This window comes from Aplysia californica, unplaced genomic scaffold (genome assembly GCF_000002075.1).
Source record: "Aplysia californica isolate F4 #8 unplaced genomic scaffold, AplCal3.0 scaffold00876, whole genome shotgun sequence".
NCBI classification, from domain to species: Eukaryota; Metazoa; Mollusca; class Gastropoda; order Aplysiida; family Aplysiidae; genus Aplysia; species Aplysia californica.
Genome location: NW_004798146.1, coordinates 267,515 through 287,274, shown reverse-complemented (window position 1 = coordinate 287,274; position 19,760 = coordinate 267,515). Strand labels below are relative to the sequence as shown.

General features: G+C 38.0%; 1 protein-coding gene across 1 annotated transcript; it reads left to right on the top strand.

The window, feature by feature from the left end:
• The first annotated feature begins 171 nt into the window (after positions 1 to 171).
• LOC101862222 (G2/mitotic-specific cyclin-A) lies at positions 172 to 11,816 on the top strand. Its single transcript, XM_013089111.2, has 11 exons — positions 172 to 416; positions 1,115 to 1,306; positions 2,937 to 3,060; positions 3,744 to 3,856; positions 5,084 to 5,173; positions 5,626 to 5,759; positions 6,828 to 6,903; positions 7,528 to 7,656; positions 8,323 to 8,439; positions 8,836 to 8,969; positions 9,558 to 11,816. Exons 1-11 carry the CDS (start codon positions 261 to 263, stop codon positions 9,607 to 9,609), a joined length of 1,317 nt encoding a protein of 438 aa, XP_012944565.1. The 5' UTR covers positions 172 to 260; the 3' UTR covers positions 9,610 to 11,816.
• Positions 11,817 to 19,760: the final 7,944 nt, after the last annotated feature.

Sequence of the window (19,760 nt, the reverse complement as noted above, 5' to 3'; positions counted from 1 at the left end):
AGGAGTAGGGTTAGGTCTAGGCCTTTTCTTTGTTTGATGGGGTGGTCGCTCGTTACGGAAGTCCTTCCAATCTCATTCTAGATCTAGATTCTAGTCTTTAAAAGTCTTAAGAGATTCTAGGCCTATCTAGATTCTAGGTCTACTCTAATTCATTTCCTCTCTCTTTTCCAGATATTTCGAGACTGACATTTGTGAATATATTAATTTGAAGAGTGAATTCTGAATAGCCTACATTGTACTGCGAAAACTGGAGACATATCATGTCAACGTTGTCTGTAAGAGGCAACCCTTTAGGGGAGAGTTCGAAAGAGAATCGCCCCGCCAAAAGTGGCAAGGCAGGCACCTCGAAACGGTCTGTCTTGGGAAATGTGACTAACCAGGTGCGAATTCAGCCTGTGAGAGCTGCCAAAGATAAGGTAAGTTTTTGTTGGGGGTTTTTTCAGATTGAGACCATTATCTAGATCTAGATCTAGATCTAGATCTAGATTCTAGATCTAGATCTAGGTTTCTAGATCTACCCTCAATTTGAAGCATGGGAGGTGGGGAAGGACATCCGTAATGAGTGACCACCCCAACAAGCACACAATGTAAAGAGACCTTACAATGCAAACCCTACCCCTAGCCCTCTATTCTACTGTCTCATGATAGATCTAGATCTAGTGGTCGCTGGTTATGGAAGTCCTCGCGGGGCCGAGAGTGGGGACTCTTTTAACTTCATCCTTTGAATCTTAATAAAGAGCAAGTTCAATAAAATCACTGTCTGAAGGAAGTTTTTCATCTTTAACTATAATTTGACTGTTGGGATGTTAAATTCCTGAACAAAATATTGTCAATGACAATGTGACCTGGTTTTCATCGATTTATAGATCTATTGACATAATTGGCCAGTTTTTTTATTGCATTTACAAAGTCTATGCTAGATCTAGATTTAGATCTCTAGATCTAAATCTAGATTCTAGATTTTCTAGATCTAGATATATCTAGATCTATAATGCTGTATGTAAGTGGCAAATTTTGTGATTTGACTTGTGTACTAGAATCTGAATCTAGATCTAGTTCTATCGTGATATTATATATAGCGAGACAAGCTCCAATGCTGTATTTACTGTTTCAGCACTCAGTTCTTCAGGCATCAAAATCTGGAGCTGGTGGTCAGGAGAATGTGGGTTGTGGAGCCCAGAAAAAAGCATGCTCTGGGGGACTTTCCTCATTTTCCATTTTCCAAGATGTCGCTGTTGTGCAGCCGAGGCCTGTTGCTGCAGCCAGGGTCCCACCAATTGTGCACGAGGAGCCTATGAATGATCAGGTAGGGATGTCGGCTAGTTTGTGTACACGAGTGAAAGGCCACCTCTATTCTCACCCCGGGTGATAATAGCGCAGGCGAGTCTTTTGGCTATTCTCACCCGATGGGCGTTCACCGTTATAGCCTAGGGCAACCAGTGAAATAGCCGTAGCATCTTTGCAGACAACCAAATTTAGTTTTCTTGTTTAAAATCATTTTTTAACTTTGTTTTGGTCAATTTGATCGTCCACACCGATAGACAGTATTCAGAAAGAGAGAGGGGAGGAGTAGATCTTGCGAGAACTTCCGGGCAAAACAAAATGGTGACCCGCGTAGTTCGGCTCGATTCGAAAAGTGAAATGGCCATAGCATCTTTGAGAAGACGATCAAATTAGCTTACTTTTATGCTATAACGTAATTTTTTCTTGGCTTTTATCAATTTGATCATCCACACCGATAGACAGTATTCCAAAATGAGGAAAAACAGGTCTTGTTTCACACCGGGTGAGAATAGCCTACGCTGGCAAGTCTCACCCGGGGTGAGAGGTAGATCGTATTTCTATTCTCACCCCGGGTGAGAATAGCCACTTCCCGAGTGAAAGGGGCTGTGAATGATCTCTCTACAGGAGGGGTAAGCTGTGAGTGTTCCTTTGACTTGTGCTGTGGTCCTTTGTCTTGACCTAGATGTTTACCTTTTAATATATATTGGAAAAACATCCTGAGTAAGACAAGGTTGTGTCCTATCACCACTATTTATCATATATATGGATAGAATTTAAAAAAAAAAGAGGCCAACACAGAACCAGAAGCCCTAAATGAATTACTCATCGCTGATGACCGAAGCCTGGCACACAAGTAGATGAAGTCTCCTACACCACACCACCAGATTAAACGAAGAATGTAACAACTGCAACATAATCAACAAAACAAATGAAAGTAACCAGAAAGCCTAGACCACTCAGGATACTCAAGTCTCAGACAGGTCCGAGAATTTAAGTACCTGGGAAGTATATTCACTGAGGATGGGCGACTGAACAGAGAAATTAAAACACGAGTACAAAAGGCCAAAAATGTTACTGTGTTAGTTACCAGCTTACTCGACTACTGAAACGTCCTAACATCCCCATGACAACAACTCAAAATGATCAATACCATATTCATCCCAACACTCACCTTTCAATGCCAAACATGGACCAAGAGCCAGACATTAGACCATAGAATTAAGACATGTGAAATGCGATGCCTTAGAAAAGCATGAGTAAACAAGACCTGGTGAGACTAAATTATGAAATCTGTAATCCAAGAAATGGTGGGCACAAATGTCATGCATCACATCCAACACCAAAGAATCAAATGCTTCGGACATCTCCTACGGTTACCAACACACCATCCAGCACAACGTGCCTACATCCAAAAATTAGATAGCCACATGGCTAGAGGGCATCCGAGAAAGACCTGGATAGAGTCAGGAAAACATTAACCACCCATGGCATCCCCCTGAACCAAGCTCTCTGGCTGGCGACAGACAGACGTCTTTCTTCCCGCGACACCCAAAAGGGTACAAGCGGCGGATAAAAGTAAAGTAAAAATATTTACTTGAAACTGAAGTATTCTCATATTTTTTACCTTTACTGCTGTTTTTTGTCATTTGCAGGAAAATTTCATTCCTGAACAAGACCCACACCTGAATGAGGCCGTCATGGGTCTGAATGGAGGCGGTGCCCTACAGCACTTAGCCCCATTGGCTCCTCTTCAGGTCAACTTGGAACCTTTGGACGGTGAGTGTCTTTTCATTGTGTAGTGTCCTTTGAAGTATGATGGGAGTTTTGCGGGGGTTATAAAGTTGTACTGTGTACTTACCTGTAAGCCGTGCTTGTGGGTTATCTTTTTTTTAAAAATCGGGTCAGTGAATTGGAACATTTTCAACCTTCGCCGATAGAGAGGCTTGGCGGGTGTTCCTTTTCTATAGTCATTATCTCTTCAATGCCTAATCTTAGACCTAGATCTGGTGTGATGTAAGAGCCGTAAAACGCCAAAACAAAATAGCCTTCACTGACATATTTTGAGATTATCCTTTTATCATTAATCGCAACGGATGTTGACTGGCACCTATGGTATAATGGTTCAGTGCTTTGTCACATGCAGAGGGCATGAATTGGGAAAATTTGAGTTTCCCTGTCTTTCTGCTGGTATTATATTGTATCTCTCACCCTGGATTGTCCTGACAGGTGCAGCAGCAGTAGAAGTCTGCCTCCTGAAGTATCTAGATTGTTGATGGGGGATGTAAAAACAGCTTTTAAGAAATAACCCTACCCATGCGGAGAAAGTTGCTCTGCTTTTATGAACTGTTGATTGCACTGTTAAACCAATAGTCAAGTTTCAAGTGTGTGTGAAAACCCAAATGGTCAAAATTTGTCTTTTCTCCCCATGTTGAGTGCCACCTTTTTCAAAATATCTTTAGATTCACCGATGGTGGTTGATTCTCCGCGAGAAGTGAAGAGCCTTGACAGACAGGATGACTTTGGTCTTGGTCCCTACTATGATGACATTTACAAGTACTTGAGGTCAATTGAGGTAAGTGGCTAATCTAGAAACGACTTTTTCAATTGAGATTATTTCCATTTTTTTCCCCCATCAAACTCACATTGCTTGATATCTGACACATTTGTTATAATGGTGAAATCAGGCTCTTGTGAAATAATTAAAATGAAGAAATTTCCGGCAAATGGGTAATTTTTTGTAAGTTATTGCTCAGCAGCTTTTATGTTCATTTAAAAGCATTTGAGTGGATTTTATGGAAACACGATCAAATGCACACAAAAAAAAGGAAATTTTGCAGTTTCCAAAGTTTTTGAATTCATCAAACTTTTGCAGGGGGGCTCTCGTGGCATAGAGGTTGAGGTACTGGGTTCGAATCCGGGTAGTGACCGAAAAAATTATTTTCTTCTCTAAATTTCTCCTTTCACCTCCTTCCCTGCTCTCTAGCAATGTTCTGTCGTCTGCTTTCGTCTCCTCTTTCTGCCCCCACTCCCTCATCTCCTTTGGGCTCCTGATTCTTTCTACAGCCTTTCTACTGCTACTCCTTGGCTTCTTTCTGCTGTCTTTCAGCCACACCCCTGATCTTCTGATAGGAAAAATCTACACCTTGTCTTCTCGGACAAGTGCGAAAAATCTCGGAGGGCCTGTGTGCAAGTTGCGCACGTTAAAGATCCCTTGGTGGTCTAAAATCGATAAGAGTAGGCTTTGGCCGCCACCCGGGCTAAATTTAAAATTTCCTTCCAACTGAAAGTTTAATGTGTCCCGCGCGCTCATACGACCTTATGCAGTTGCGAGCGCCGTAAAACACTTAAAAAAACAAACTTCCACAGCCGTTTTCTTGCTGAAATATTTCACCCCACCTCCCCCAATCACAAATGTCTATCTCTTCTATTAAAAATAAATTGGTATTTTTTTTTCACCAAAAGCAAAAGCTTTTAGATACCAGTAGTTGGTACCCAAGAATTGGCAAGTGCCTGATTCCACTGTATTAGTTTGACTTAAATTTAGCTTAAAATCAAATGAAAAAGTAACCCTTTCTTCCAGACTTTTCAACTTTCACTACTCAAATAATACGCGACAATTTTTCTCAAATTGTGATTTTGGAAAATCCAAGCATAGTCAAGCCTTTTGTTTCATAAACAAAAGGCATTATATAAAGTTGGCAAGCCCATGTGTAGTTATACAAACAGTAATTTTATACTGCTTGTCTGAAAATGGTCCACAACATTTAAGGCAAAATGTTCTATTTTATAATCACTTCAGTCTACAAGTCGACCTGGAAAGAATTACATGAGTCGTCAGACGGATGTGACCACCTCAATGAGGAACATCCTTGTGGACTGGCTTGTGGAGGTGAGTTTATTGTATCCTACTTTTGTTTATCCATGTCTAAAAAGAGGGAGGGGGTATGTTTGATTTCGTTTTTAGTGCTGGTTTTTTTTTTAAGGATTGGAGTTATACCTGCTTCATGAAGAAATAATAGTCCTTGATATGCTGTTCAATGGATGATTGGAAAGTGCCACTGTTAGGACCTTGTTTTTACCTGTTTTTTGTCCCAGTTTTTCTCTGCAGTCTGTTCTGTTTTTTGTTTTTTTAGTGCTTTGTTTCATGAAGTGTCTCTCTGGTCCAAATGGTATATTATTTGTGGGTGGTTGGCGGGTGCTCTGGTGTGGTTTGCTCCTTTCGTATTAATAATATATTGTCCGTATCTTTTTTGTGTTTGTTGCTCTCTGGTAATCTTGATGACCTAATTATCGCAAAGGCTGTAGAGCTTTCTCAAAATAAAATGAAATTTTCATCTTCAGGTTGGAGAGGAGTACAAGCTAAATCGCGAGACTCTGTTTCTGGCCATCTCCTACATCGACAAATTCCTCAGCATCGTTGGTGTGCAGAGACCCAAGCTGCAGCTGGTGGGCACGGCGAGCATGTTCATTGCTGCGTAAGTTGATCTCTTGTACTTTATGTGAATATTTCTATATCATATATGTACCCACTGCCTTGTGTGTTAAGGTTGGGCTCTTTGCTTTGCCTGCTGGAGAGTTCACTTCTTACATGAGGAAGCAGTTTACTGGGTCGGTCTAGTGGGATGTGTGCAGTATCCTTGTGTTGGTTAGCAGAGATGCTGTTAACGTGTTCCATGTTCTTATGCACTGTATTGTACAGTAAATGGGCTGATTTATCAATGTCATGCTCATACTGTGCCGGAACATTAGTGGAACCGCTGCTTTTTCTCAACTCATCCTTAGTCAACACGTCCACCAAAATATCACTTCCAGGCCAGGCCAATGTCCGACATTTTTGCATGGTGTAGAGCCAACTCGAGACGATCTACGTCCACCACGTCAGACCAGCTAAACCTATTTTTAGCCCGGTGTGTTAGGATTATGAGAACAGGAACAGGCGATTTATTTATTTAATTACATTTTCAACATTGCTACAGGTGTGTAGATCTGTTCTATAGAGACATAAGCATAGGTCTAGACAAGACTGCCTTTTAAAAAAAAAAACTACGCAGAGGCTGGAGTTATACCTGGCGTAGATCTACATTTTAGCTCGTATGAGCCGGGTGACCTAGGTATTTTGCGCAATGGCTAGGTCTAACCTATTTTTAGCTCTTGAGAACGAATAATCTAGGTTAAGTACTTTATTCCATTTTTTGTTTCTCAGCACAAATCTACTAGTGTACATTAAATTATGAGATACTATATTTGATATAAAGTGCCTTAAAAAGCAAAATTGTACTTAAAGAGATGCATATTTTCTTCTGTCTTGGCCTTTCTCAGCTCAAAATGACTTAGTGCTGTGATGTGCTTTTTTTTCCTCCTATCCTGCTACATATATAGAAAGGACACTGCTGATGAAAATCTGTAGTGTTCCTTTGATTTTTGATAGGTGAGATTATGAGCCTGTTACTTTTATTTCTCTCCCCCACCCACCCGTTGTCTCAAATGCAGACCTTATTATAATAAAGCTGTCTTATTAGTAAATTTTTATCATCTGAACGCAGGAAATATGAGGAAATCTACCCCCCAGATGTAGGAGAGTTTGTGTACATCACTGATGACACCTACACAAAGGCCCAGGTAAGACCCAGAATGCTTTAAGTTTGTTTCGCTCCGCTTTCTTTGCAAGATTAAAACTCAACATTTATGTGAAGGCTGTAGGAGGGTGTAACTTGCCCAGTGCTGTAGTTTTGTTAATGTAAGCATCATTTGCTACCGATTGAAAGTGTGCTCACTACAATTTTTTTGGTTTACTAGTCACAATATTGCATCCAAAAAGACAAAGTAACTTCTTTTCTTGTGTCTGCAGTTGTAAATTGTTCGTCTGGTTAAGAATGTCACAACTAGTAAATAGAATAGACCTGAAACTTGAAAATGGCAAATAACAAGAAAATTTTTATAACTGGAACTTCTGTGCTGATCCTTAACCTAAAAGATTTTAAAAAATAGTACATTTTTGACCAGCTGTTCAGATGTATTAGCCTAAAATTTTGAAAAATTTATTGCAGTTTCTTTTGTTTCATGTGCTAAGTATTTATCGAAATTCAAATTCCTGATTGTTAAAAAAAAAGTGCAAAGGTATATTTTTCTCCCCCCTGAGAAATTTCGCTTTCTGAACTTAATACATTTGCACACTTTATGATTTTTCAGAATTTCAGGTCAAGTGGACTTAAATTTTCACTTCCAATTTTTTTTTCACTTCAGGTTTTGAAGATGGAGAGTGTGATTCTGAAACTGCTTGACTTCAAAGTGGCCTTCCCCACCATCAACTGGTTCTGTGAACATTTCCTGGAACTGTTGGACATGGATGAGAGGGGCAAACATCTTGCTTTCGTAAGTATTCTTTTTGAGTTGGTGTATGCTCCTGGAAGTTGTATCCACTATTTACACCATTTTGTGTGAAGTCGTGAAGGAACGGATGTGTGGTGTGGCATACTTTACCTTGAAGTGTTACCATCAATATAATTTTCGAAGTCTGCTTCTGGCGGAATCTTTGTTAACTTTGCAGTTTAAATGAAAATATATATTTTTGTATTTCTAATTTGTGAATTGTCATAAACGTCATAATGCCTGATTTTATGGCTGTCACTGTCATTAGATCTATATGACTTGTAGATTGTATTTGTTTGAAGAAACTGCCTAAAGGATTGATAGTGGGTAGTTGTCGGGTGCTCTGGTGTGGTTTGCTCCTTCTTTCCTATCAAACATCTATCGTCCTGATCTCTCCTTTTTTGTTTGTCACTCTCTTGTAACACCTAATCTTTTGGCACTTATATGACCTTGTGTCGCAAGTGCTGTAAAACTCTTACTAAAACTGAAAAATTTATACATTACTGGTTTGAGTTTGTGGATGTGTAAGACGTTTTAGAGGGAGAAGAAATGTGTAAAAGGGAAGTATTGGACCATACATGTGTGAACTGGTCATGTAGTTTGTGGAAACATAGGTTTTCTTATTCTTAGGTCAGGCTCTTGTATTAGTTTAGAACTTATCTCTTGCAGTTTTTGACGGAGCTGTCCCTCATTGAGATGGAGGGATTCGTCCAGTTTCCCCCGAGCATGATCGCTGCATCGGCAATTGTCCTGGCGCGCTGCACCCTTGGGTTGTCAGAGCCATGGGTAAGTACAGGCCTGATTGTTGTGAGGGAATGATTAAGAATTTATCTATAGCAGTGTTGATGGCCAATAAGGATTGTGTCCTGTTGGCAGCTCCTTTTTCCCAGTGTAATTTGTGTCCATTTAAAAGAATTGTTTTTGTTCATGGCACATTACTAATTTCGATAAGGAATTTTTCGTTAAAAAATTCTCCCTTGGGTGGTTGGAGGGCGCTATTGAAAAGTCATTTTCTTTTCCTTATTGCCTTTTACTTTTACACACAAACACACTCTCTTTGTCTCTCTCTCTTTCTCTGTCTTTCTCTTTCTCTTCCTCTTTCTCTCTCACACACACACTGACTAAAAACCTATTATCTTGTGGATCTTAACGAGTGAAATGTCTCTTCCCGCCTCCGGACAGCCCACAAAGCTGGCATGCGCGAGCCGCTACTCTGTCATGGATCTACACAGCTGTGTCTTTAGTCTGTACAGACTGCACACGAAAGCCAGGGAGCTGCCCCAACAGGCCGTCGTTGAGAAGTACAAACAGCTCAAGTAAGTTTCTGTGTGGGCTTCCTGTTTGCTGGTGTGGGTGGGTTCTTTTCTACTTCTGTGGGTAGTTGGCGGGTGCTCTAGTGCGGTTTGCCACTTCTTTCCTATCAAACGTCTATCGTCCCATCTCTACTTTTTGTTCGTTACTCTTTTAACAACTCTTAATCTTCAGCACTTGTATATGACCTTGTGTTGCAAGTGCTGTAAAACTTAATTTTAAAAAATACTTTTCTGCTTCTCATTGTTGCTGTGAATTGTCCTGTTCTGTCCATATGGCATGGATGGTTGGCGGGTGCTCTGGTGTGGTTTGCTCCTTTCCTGTGAATTTGAGTCGATAGTACCGTAAAACCTACTCGATCAATCAATTCTATACATGTCATTATATTTTTTATCTTGTGTGTTCTGACGTGGTTTGCTCATTCTTTCCTCTTTACGTCATTTTCTTTTTTGTTAAACTCGTGTAACATCTAATCTTTGGCACTCGTATGACCTAATTGCTTTGCAAGTGATGTAAAACGCTTTTTATTAAAACATAAAACAGCAGTTTGCATCCAAACTTGTTGTTTAACCTGGTCTGCTGGTCCTCCACAGATACAGCCAGGTCTCTCTGCTGACTCCCCCAGCTCTCCTGAACCTTGAATAGACCAGTCGTCTTTCAAAACGCGTCCGTTTATGAGGAAAAGAATAATGGACTGCAGAAGTATTTGTTTTGAACTGGAGTTGACTTGGATAGCAGTGCGAAGGCGGCATTTTGTGAAGACGGCAGGATTAACCTTCATGGATGTCCTTCATGTGATGGAAGTGGATTTTCGTTAGTTTCAGGTGACTTCCACTGTGTAAATTTGACCGGTGTATTTTGAAAAAATTTTGGCTTTTACTTAGAAAGTGAAGGAAAAAAATGTTCAAATTTAAGATATTGGGGGGGGCTCAAGAATGTTTGTTGACCAAATTTTATGATCTCATGCCTATTCATTCATTTTGATTGTTGGAAAAACCTTGTTGGTGTCTTGCTAAATGATGTATTGTTCTAGGTTATGATTTTCACTGCCATTGCACATGAGAGGATGAACAGTGCTGTGTTCTTAAGAGGGGCACACTGATGTTCCTTTATTAAGGGTATCAATAGGCCACTTTGTGAGAATGTTGTGTTGTGTGACTTCTGTGGGCAGTGGTGTTGTGGTTATGACTTGGGCCCTGAGGGGATTGATGCGATGCGTCAGGTTGTGGGAGCAGCAACAAATTGTTGGTAGAATTTAGTTTAGCACCCTTCCTTTCCCATCCTGAACAATGTGTTGCTTTTCTTGAAATGTTACATGGGTGCTACTATGCAAATGAACTTCAGCTCAAATACAAGTACAAAATTATTATTTTTTGTATCATATAATCTTTTAGTATGTATATTTTTAAACATGTGCCTTTCTGCCTCAGTGGCGTGAACAGAACTAATTGTTCTTAAAAAGCTCTGTTCCCTTCAACGGGGCTTAATGAGTGAAGTTGATGCTTTGAAAATTCCTGCACTGAATATGTTGACGCATCTATAAAGCTCTTTGGCTTTTCTTTATTGACGAGCAGGCTTCTGAAATCTCATGAAGTTTCTGGATTTGACTTTTGTCAGTCTTGAGAATTTCAGACTTATTTTGCCAGTGAAGAAGTGAATTGGGAGTTTGTGGGTGATTTGTTTTAGACATATTTTACTGCATTAAGTCTTTCTAACTTGCATTTTCTACACCAAGGCTTTTAATATGTAAAAAAAAGAAAAAAACCAAAAATAAATGTATGTGGAGTTGCATGCTAGATATTGTAATATGTGAATCTCTATTATGTCTGTACAGTGTAAAGTGAGAATACTGAATACATAAATGTACCTTTTATTTTGCTAATATCTGAAGCCTTCTGTGCATAGCCAAATTCATTCCGTAGTCATCAATCAGGTGCTCAAAATTTTTCTCCTCCCCTCTTTTACAAACATTAGAAACTTTGCATTTCACTTTGGAAGATTTTCTAGATTTAACTTTGAAAACTAGGCTTATACTGAGGTTTAAAGTGTATAGTAGGTGTGGTAAAATGAAGGTTGGCTTAGCATTGAAAAAATTTGTGGGAGGTGGCGCATTTTGGTTTTATTAGGTTTGATTAGTATTTGTTCATACGTATAGAAAAATCTTCCCGTTCGCTTCGAGCTTTCAAAACTCTAGTCCCATTGTTATATTTTCCTTCATTTACTTTGCAAAGTATACTGTTTTTAATCAGTTGTTTTGGTTGTTTTAGCCCTTAATTGTAATACTGCCATTTGCACAAATCCTGTGCACTAGTCGTCCTTGAAGATTTAAAAATGCTGTCTTTCCTGAAGCTACGCTCTAAAATTAAACTTTTAAGGTTTCAATGAACAATATTAGTGGTTCTATTTTCTAACAGCTTAAAATCCTTGATCTTTTTTTTAAAAAAACATACCATCATCCTGTAGATGCCATACACATTTTGTGGGTTAGTGGTGATCCTTTCGGTTTTCTGGCAGCAATTTTACAGACATCTGAAACATCTCTTAATCTTTTCTCTGCATTTTCAATTTCTCATTACCTTGGCATGATTGATTAGACCGGAGTGGTTTGGTTCAGCATTATACCCTGTTTGCCCTCGAGGGTGAGCTTCAGATTAAGTATGTGAAATGTTGAATTGTGCAGGATCATGCAGCTGTTGACATGTCCATTTTGTTTTCCAGCCTTAGTAGAAGCTCATTATCTTTTGGAAACTTTTACTGTATGTGTGCGCTGGCCTACAATATGCTGATTCGGCTGTTGTAAGGTTTCTTATTCAGACATTAAATTGATTTTTAAACAAAAATGCCCAAAAATATTACTGGTTATGACAGTGTTCACATTCCTGTTACTTCATATAAATGTTAGTTCTGTTCTTTCTGTAAGCTTCTCAGGATTTTCAAAGTTCAAAATTTGTTTACAAAATTTGTTTCTTGAGCCTAGTTACTAATCAATCAAATTCTCATGTTAATTTTGTTGCACGGTTTCTGCATAATGCTTTCACTTACCAGATTGTGGTTTTGGAATGATTTTGTGGATGATTGTAGAATAGAAACATTTTAAATCTTTGCCTAAACTTTCCAGATCATTTGACACCACTGAGGGCTGGAGTAATGGGGCGGTTGAGGATGAAATTGGGATGATGAATAAATATATGGTCAATGTTTAAAAGAATCTTTCTGACAAATTTTTTCAGTAATAGAAAGCATAATAGCAAGACAAAATTTTTAAGGGGGGGTCGTATCCTTTTATACAATTTTGGCCTTTTCTCTCTGTTTCCATTGGTTTGAAAAAATATTGATATAGCATAGGGGATGTGGGTCTAGACTAACACAACTTTGACTTTAGCACATTTTCATTTCAATTTTCTTGTAACTTTTTTCCCTTTATTTTATTGCTTATTTTGGGTTACATTTAGTTTTTGCTTAACTAATGGGTAATTTTGTTGTTGTTGAGAATTTAGTGGGGAATTTTCTTAGGATGGGGGAGAAGATGGGTAGAAAAATGTTTTCCAAACTTTAAAATGTTCCGTTAGTTTGATAAGCAGAATCTTTAATTTGGCCCAGGTTTTTTATATTTGAATTTCATTCTATAGTATTAACTATATATATGCCTTAGATGTTGTAACATTTTCATTTACTGCATTGATGTACTTTGATGTTGTCCTTTTTATTTCTCACATTGATTGCTTATTTTGGGTTAAATTTAATTTTTGCTTATCTTTACTGGTTTTTTCCTCCCTCCCTTCCTTTTTTGGGGAGAAATGTAATTTTGTGGGTATTTTTTTGGGGTGGGGTGGAGTTGGGAAGAAGAGAAATTTTTCAAACTTTGGATTCCATTAGTTTGGTAAGCATAATCTTAAATTTGGCCTGAGATTCTTGAAATGTCATTTCATTATATCTTAGATGTAACATTTTTGTCGTTTATTTCGTTGATGTAGCCTACTTCAATGTTGTCCTTTTTTCTATTTATTTTGGTTTGAATTTAATTTTTGCTTATCTTTATGGTTCTTTTTTTTTCCTTCCTTACTTTCCTTATTTTTTGGGTGGAAAAAGTAACTAGTGGGGTATTAATTTGGATGGGGTTGAGTGGGTATAAAAAATGTTTTTCAAACTTTGAAAAGGTTCCATCAGATAAGTAATGTTAAATTTGGCCCAGAATCTCTTGGATTGTCATTTCAATATATTTGCCTTAGATGTTGTAACATTTTTGTCATTTACTGCATTGATGTACTTTGATGTTGTCCTGGTTTTTTCTAACATTTTTAATTGCTTGTCATTTATTTCATTGATGTACTTTGATGTCCTTTTTTTTCTCATATGGATTGCTTATTTTGGGTTAAATTTAGTTTTTGCTTATCTTTATTTATGGTCTTTTTTCCTTCCTTCCTGTTAATTTTTGTAGAGAAAAATAAATAGTGGTGTATTTATACTTTGAATGGGGTGGGGGTGGGTAGAAGAAATGTTTTTCAAACTTATGAGGTTCCATAAGTTCGGTCTGCATGATCTTAAATTTAGCCCAGGATTTCTCAGAATGTCCTTTCAATATTTATGCCTTAGATGTTGTAACATTGTCATTTACTGCATTGATGTACTTTGATGTTGTCCAGGTTTTTTCTAACATTTTTGATTGCTTGTCATTTATTTCATTGATGTACTTTGATGTTGTCCTTTTTTTTCTTTCGATTTCTTATTTTGGGTTAAATTTTTAAGTTTTTGCTTATCTTTATATATGGTCTTTTTTTTTTTTAGAGAAAAGTAATATAGTGGAGTGTTTTTATTTTTGGATGGGTGTAGTTGTAGAAGAAATGTTTTTGAAACTTTAAACAGGTTCCATTAGTTAAGCATAATCTTAAATTTGGCCCTGGCTTTCTTGGAATGTCATTTCAATATATATGTTTGCCCTTGATGTTGTAGTTGTAACATTTTTGTCATTTATTTCATTGGTGTGTTTTTGTTGTCCTGATTTTTTTGCTAACATTTTTGATTAACGTAACTTTTTTTTTTTTCAATTTGTCAGTATTTTTTGTTTTTGATTCCTTTTTTAAGGTTAATTTTCAGTTGTTTTTTCAGTACTCCTAATTTTACTTTTGTCCTTTAATGATCGTAAACCCCTCTGCTTTCAACACATCTGTGTGAAAGTCTTACAATGCCTTCCCTGAGGAAAGGTACTACTGCGCTTCATCATGGCTGTTAACTTTTTTTCCTATCAAATGTATCCTCCTACGTATATATCTTATCTTGTGCCTGAGTTCTCTTAATAGAATTTGTTTGATTTTAGGGGGTTGATGGGTAGGTGTCTTCTAGTTGTGAGATTCTTTTAAACAGGAATTGACGTCAGTGGCTAGCATGTAGTGGATTAATGATGTTGCTCCGCAATCTGAAGTCCTGTAGACTGTTGGGTTGGCTATGCCAGGTAGTTGTAGGTTCTTTTTCAGGCTGTTTGAAAAGTTGGCAGGGGTCATGTTAGATCTTAGGAAGAAGGGGTTGGGGGTGTAATGTATAGAGATTAAGTTTTTTAGTGTAATATGAAATGTTTTGTTGAATTAGGGTTTCTTTTAGAAAGCCAGGGTTGAAAGGTTATAGTTAAAGGAAATATTTTGCTCAAGGTGGGGGTTGGGGTTTGAAATTAAGAAAACTAAATCCCTGTTGTAGTGGTATCATGTTTAAAACATATTTTCTTAAAAAAGAAAATATGTTGGTTGGCTTGTACTACAGTCAATGACTGCCACTATTTGTTTCTGACCAATTTGTCTTGACAAATGTTAACAAAAGTTAAGAAGCAGTGAAATTTTACCCAAGCGGAGATGTGTAGGCAGTAGGTGCAGGGAGGTCTGCTGCTTGATAAAGATTTGCTCAAGTTTTTTGTGCTTCCTGTCTTTCCCTTGTCATTTTCCCCCTCGAAATGTAAAGGTAGTGCATAAGATTGTAGAATGTTTCTTTCTCACATAGATGCTGAGCACAAACTTTTTTCTTCTTTCTTAGTACTGAAATGTGAAAGTATTAGATATTCGGAAGTATATGAAAGTTTACTTGTATTATATGTATTGTACTTAACCACCATTACCATAATCTAAGCATGCTGTTTTATAGCTGTTGCCCAAAGCTGTGCTGGAATTTACTAGACAGTTTTGGAACTAACGGCAGCTTTGCATGAACTTTCAACTCAACATTTATTTTTGTTTTGTCGTATTATAAGCCTTGTGTACAAATTGCAAGAAAGAAATTCTTTGCCATTGTTCAATGTTTCACGATAATGGGCACAGTTTCTATCACTGCCATTGATAGCCAATGTTAGTTTTTGTACATATTTTTCTTCCAAGGGACCAGCAGCCTTTTGGCGTTTGGTCAGTGGTGCTGAAATCAGCATTTGAAGTAGTGGCATGATACTGTTTACTTTTTTTATCTTTTACGGCAGCAAGTTTTAGCACAATATTATGTCATGCCTGATCAAAGGGTGAATTTTGGTTATTCTGGACTCCATTGTTCTTTTCCTTTTACCACAACTTCAACATCAGTTCCTTTTCCGGCTTTCTCCTTTCCTTTCGTCTCTTCCTTGTCTTCCTTGTCTTCCCTTCTGTTTACATTGTTCCTTCTTTCCTCCTTTCCTTGTCTTTGTCTTTGTTATTTGCTCTTAGTTTTTTTGTTGTTTTTTTCAGCTATGTCATTGTCAGTTGTTCCTCTTTCCTCAATTGTGCTTGTCTTTGTATATTTTGCTACTGTTCATTGTAAAGTAATGCTGTACTCTCCTGACCCCCTTTCACATCCACGTTCTCTCTTTATTATAGAGCTTACTGGAGTACCTATCACTGTCTTCTGTCTATCGTCTGTTCTTTTTCTTTCACAACGCTGTGATCATTAGTTACGGCCTGCTGATCTAAGAGGGAAAAATACATTTGTCATTTTTCTTTCCGCATCCAGCAATTTTGAAAAGTGCGTAATTGAAATTGTGATCAAATTCTGTCTGTCCGTTCGGCTTCTGTTATTGTGTACCCCCTCTGTCTATCCTTTTTTCTTTATACCAGAATGTTAGAATTTTTTTGCAATATTCTCTTGCTCCCTCTTTATCTTCCTGTCTGTTTGTCTCTGCTATCGTGTGATGGGAAATTTTTGTTTTCCTGTCACGATGGCACTTCTGTTATTCTTGCATAATGTAAATTTTGTATAGTTGAAATATTGCTTAATATATACGTTATATATCGTAGATATGTATGCCAAACATTGTCTTACCAAGCAAAGTGCCTTCACTGTTGACCATTCCCCGCACAGATGTTGATGTATACTTCACCTACATGTGCAGCATTTGTTTGAGAGTCCAGTTTGGCATGCAACACTAAATTAGTTGTGTATAGTTTTTGATCGGCAACTTTCCCAAAGTGATAGGGGTGTGGTGATGATCATATGCCGCAGTGTTGGCTTGCCTACTTGCTCACAGCCCCTCCTTTTAGCTCTAAAAGAACACATTTTTGGAACTTTTTTCATCAAAGCCCATGTCAGTACAATACAAATGGCCTTGTTTAATCTGGCAGTGTGTGAGAAATATTCATGAGCATAATGTTGGTCGCTTGTCAAGCCTAAAATTAGAAGCAAACCTTGGGTGATGAGAATGTTTTTTGATGGGCTGAGACTGGCTGAATGAGTTGAGTTGGTGACTTGGTCTAAGCCGTAATCCCTCTTTGCTTTGGTTTTTGTTGTCGGTTTATTGTACATACACACAAGATCCAAACCTTAACAGGGCAAAAACAAAAATTTGTATCTTCCTTGTGGTAGCTGAAGGGCAGACTTTTCTTCCCACTGAATTTTTACTTCCATGTTTTTTATCTGGTCACAGCTCATGGTTTGAAATATTTTTACAAATTTATTCCCTTCAATATTTTTGTGAGGGAAATTTCACTGATCGCATTTTTTCCCCCATTGAAATTGTTGTGCTTAACATTTTTAGTAGAGTTAAATCACCAGAGCCTTATGATCAATTTTTTTTATCCAGCCACATGTGTTCAATGATCCGCCACCGATGTGTTCTACTTATCGTTTCTTGAAATACCTTCCGTCCTCTGAAGATTTTTCTCATGGGATTTTGCTCTGCAACCACAAGATCAAACTTCTGGTGGCCAATGACCTAGTATGTCGTGTATATTTTCTAAATTGTCTCCCTATGTTGGATGTGCCATGCAACTTAATCAAAATCGATAATTGTGCTGTGACACGATTTGACATTCAAATTCACTGAACTGAAATAGCTGGAAAAATATTTCAAAGTCAAAAAGTCTGGCCCGCTTCAGAGAAGCCTTCGACTTTGACAGATGTCTGGCATCGATTCCAACTCATTTTGTAGACTATTTTGATCTGAGGGATTGTTTTTTTTCCCATCCCATATAACTGATGCTTGATGCTGTTTTGATATTCAGTATATAATTTGATGAAAGTTCCACTTCCCCACTTTTAGCAGTTTTATTGGCCATGCATTGTTTGTCAAATGGGACAAAGTTGGTTTTTTTTTTTTTTTAAAGAAAGAAAAAGCAATGTTTGTAAGCCGTTTTTGCCTTTGTAAAGGTTTTAACAGCCTTAGATCCTGGAATGTGGAACACTTAGGAATGTTCATCTTCCTGTCTGTTCTATGGTACCCAGTACCTCTGTCTGTTCATAGCCTTGTTCTTCTGTATTCTATATATAATATTCCTACTTGTATCACTTAAACAGGATTTACGGCAGCTTTGTTTTAATAATCTAAAGTCTTTTTATACTAATAAAATTGTATGAGAAGTTTAATGTCTTTTTTGTTCAATCGTTTTGTTTTGGGTTTGTTTTTTTATGGCGACCTGGCGCAACAGTTGGCCTTCTGGGTATTCAGGCCAGATTGTGGGTGTCTACAGGAACTCTGGTGTGGTTTGCTCTGTCATTCTTTTCTCTCCTTGTTTGTGGGAGGTTGGTGGGTTCTCCATCTTTCCACTTTTTATTTCCTTATGACCCGTAATCTCCGGCACTCAAATGACCTCAATGTGTTGCAAGTGCCGTAAAACTGGTCAAAGATTACACGCAGACCAAGTATAAAATCTGAAATATGTTATTTGTACGATTTAATTTTGAAGCAAAAGTATCATTAGACAGAATTATCCTTACAAGTTCGTCAATTTTTGACATTTTATCGGTACATATATACACAGTACAGTGTGAAATATCTGTTCTTGAATATAAAATAAAAAATAGCTCCGAACACAAATGAGCAAGCTCGGATTCAACGAAGTCACTTGCAGGATGAACAGCCCCCGCTGACTTGGTTTCACTCATTTTTCTCCCATAACGAACCTTGTCTATTCCTGGAAACCATCCATGGCATCTGCATCGTGAACCATTATTCACTTAGCCTATTGTTTTTCTATCTTATGCTACCAATCAGCGCCCTTCTTACATACCAAAACACACGTTGTTGGTACACACTCATGTCTTAGCGTGTGTCGGGGTGGGACGGGCGGCTACACATGCTTGACTATTTGTGTGTGTGTGTGTGTGTATGTGTATGTGTCTGTGGGGAGGGGGCACAAGCGGTTCAGGCGTCGACCGTCAATGTCAGCCACACACGACACAGGCCATCCTCCAGGCCCGACCTCAAAGACTAGGTACCCCAAACCCCCTCCTCTGCGCAGTTAAAAGCGTGTAGGAAGCTCGAAATTTGACCATTTTTAATCAACCATAACTCATCTCCTTTGACACCAATCTTCACCCCGTTTCGAACTAAGTCAGTTCAACTATTGTTTTTAGTTAAAATCATAAACTATTGTGGACGGCACGGAACGAGATATTGTATAGTAATATGTAAATAGACTGCGCAAACTTCACCACACAGACGTAGTTCAGGCCCAGCACGAGCCAAGCGCAGGCCGAAATCATAACAAATCCCCAGCCTGTGCGAGGACTGAACAAGGCCTGTCTGAATTCTGTCCTCACCTGAAATGCCCATAATAAGACCAGTCTGCTGGGCAGGTGTTTTAATGAAAGAAAATGGCAAAATGGTCATGAGACAAAGTTTTGAACTTTATTGATTAAAAAACAACCAAACCAACATCAATGCCTTTGGAAAATTAAGTGCAAAGAGGATTGCAAAAGACAAATCAAAGACAAAGCATACAAGGAGCTCCTTAATTGTGAGAAACTTACACGCAAATTCCGTTTGGAAAAGTGTTATTACAAAATAATCTCGTATGATCTGCGTGTTTCAAGGAATATTAATGTTGCAGTCTGTCTCTCTTGTGGCGTTCGGCACATCCTAACGGAATGTGTCGAATTTAATTATGTTCATGAGAAATATTTTAAATGTAAAGATATTAAGACCCTTTTTGACATCGTAGAACCAAGAAAAATTTTAAGTTATGTAAACGAAATTGGACTATTTAATAGAAGATGAAAATATATAGTTACCGTTATCGGTGTATATATACATACACTGAAATGTATATTGTATATACAAATGTAAATAATCCTTTTCTATATTTACCCACATTTTTAAATAAATGTTTGTTCGTCTTTTGAGCACAATGAAAATAATGATCGTGTTCTGTTCCGAGCTCCGAAAGACTCTTACTAAAAATATGACTGATTTTGTAGCGGTGAAACCTGTTGGCGCTTAAATGACCAAAATTGTGTCGATAGTGCCGTAAAAAATCTACTCAATCAAATCAAATCTCTTGTGGCGAAATTGTCTCACTCATCATGGTATTCTGTTATACTACATTGAATATGAAGGGACTCACAATGTGCAGCAACTT

Coding starts and splice junctions, on each gene's coding strand:
- LOC101862222 (XM_013089111.2), top strand. CDS start 261: ATGTCAACGTTGTCTGTAAGAGGCAACCCTTTAGGGGAGAGTTCGAAA. Junction 6,904..7,527: donor ACACCTACACAAAGGCCCAG/GTAAGACCCAGA, acceptor TTTTCACTTCAG/GTTTTGAAGATGGAGAGTGT. Junction 7,657..8,322: donor GGGGCAAACATCTTGCTTTC/GTAAGTATTCTT, acceptor TATCTCTTGCAG/TTTTTGACGGAGCTGTCCCT.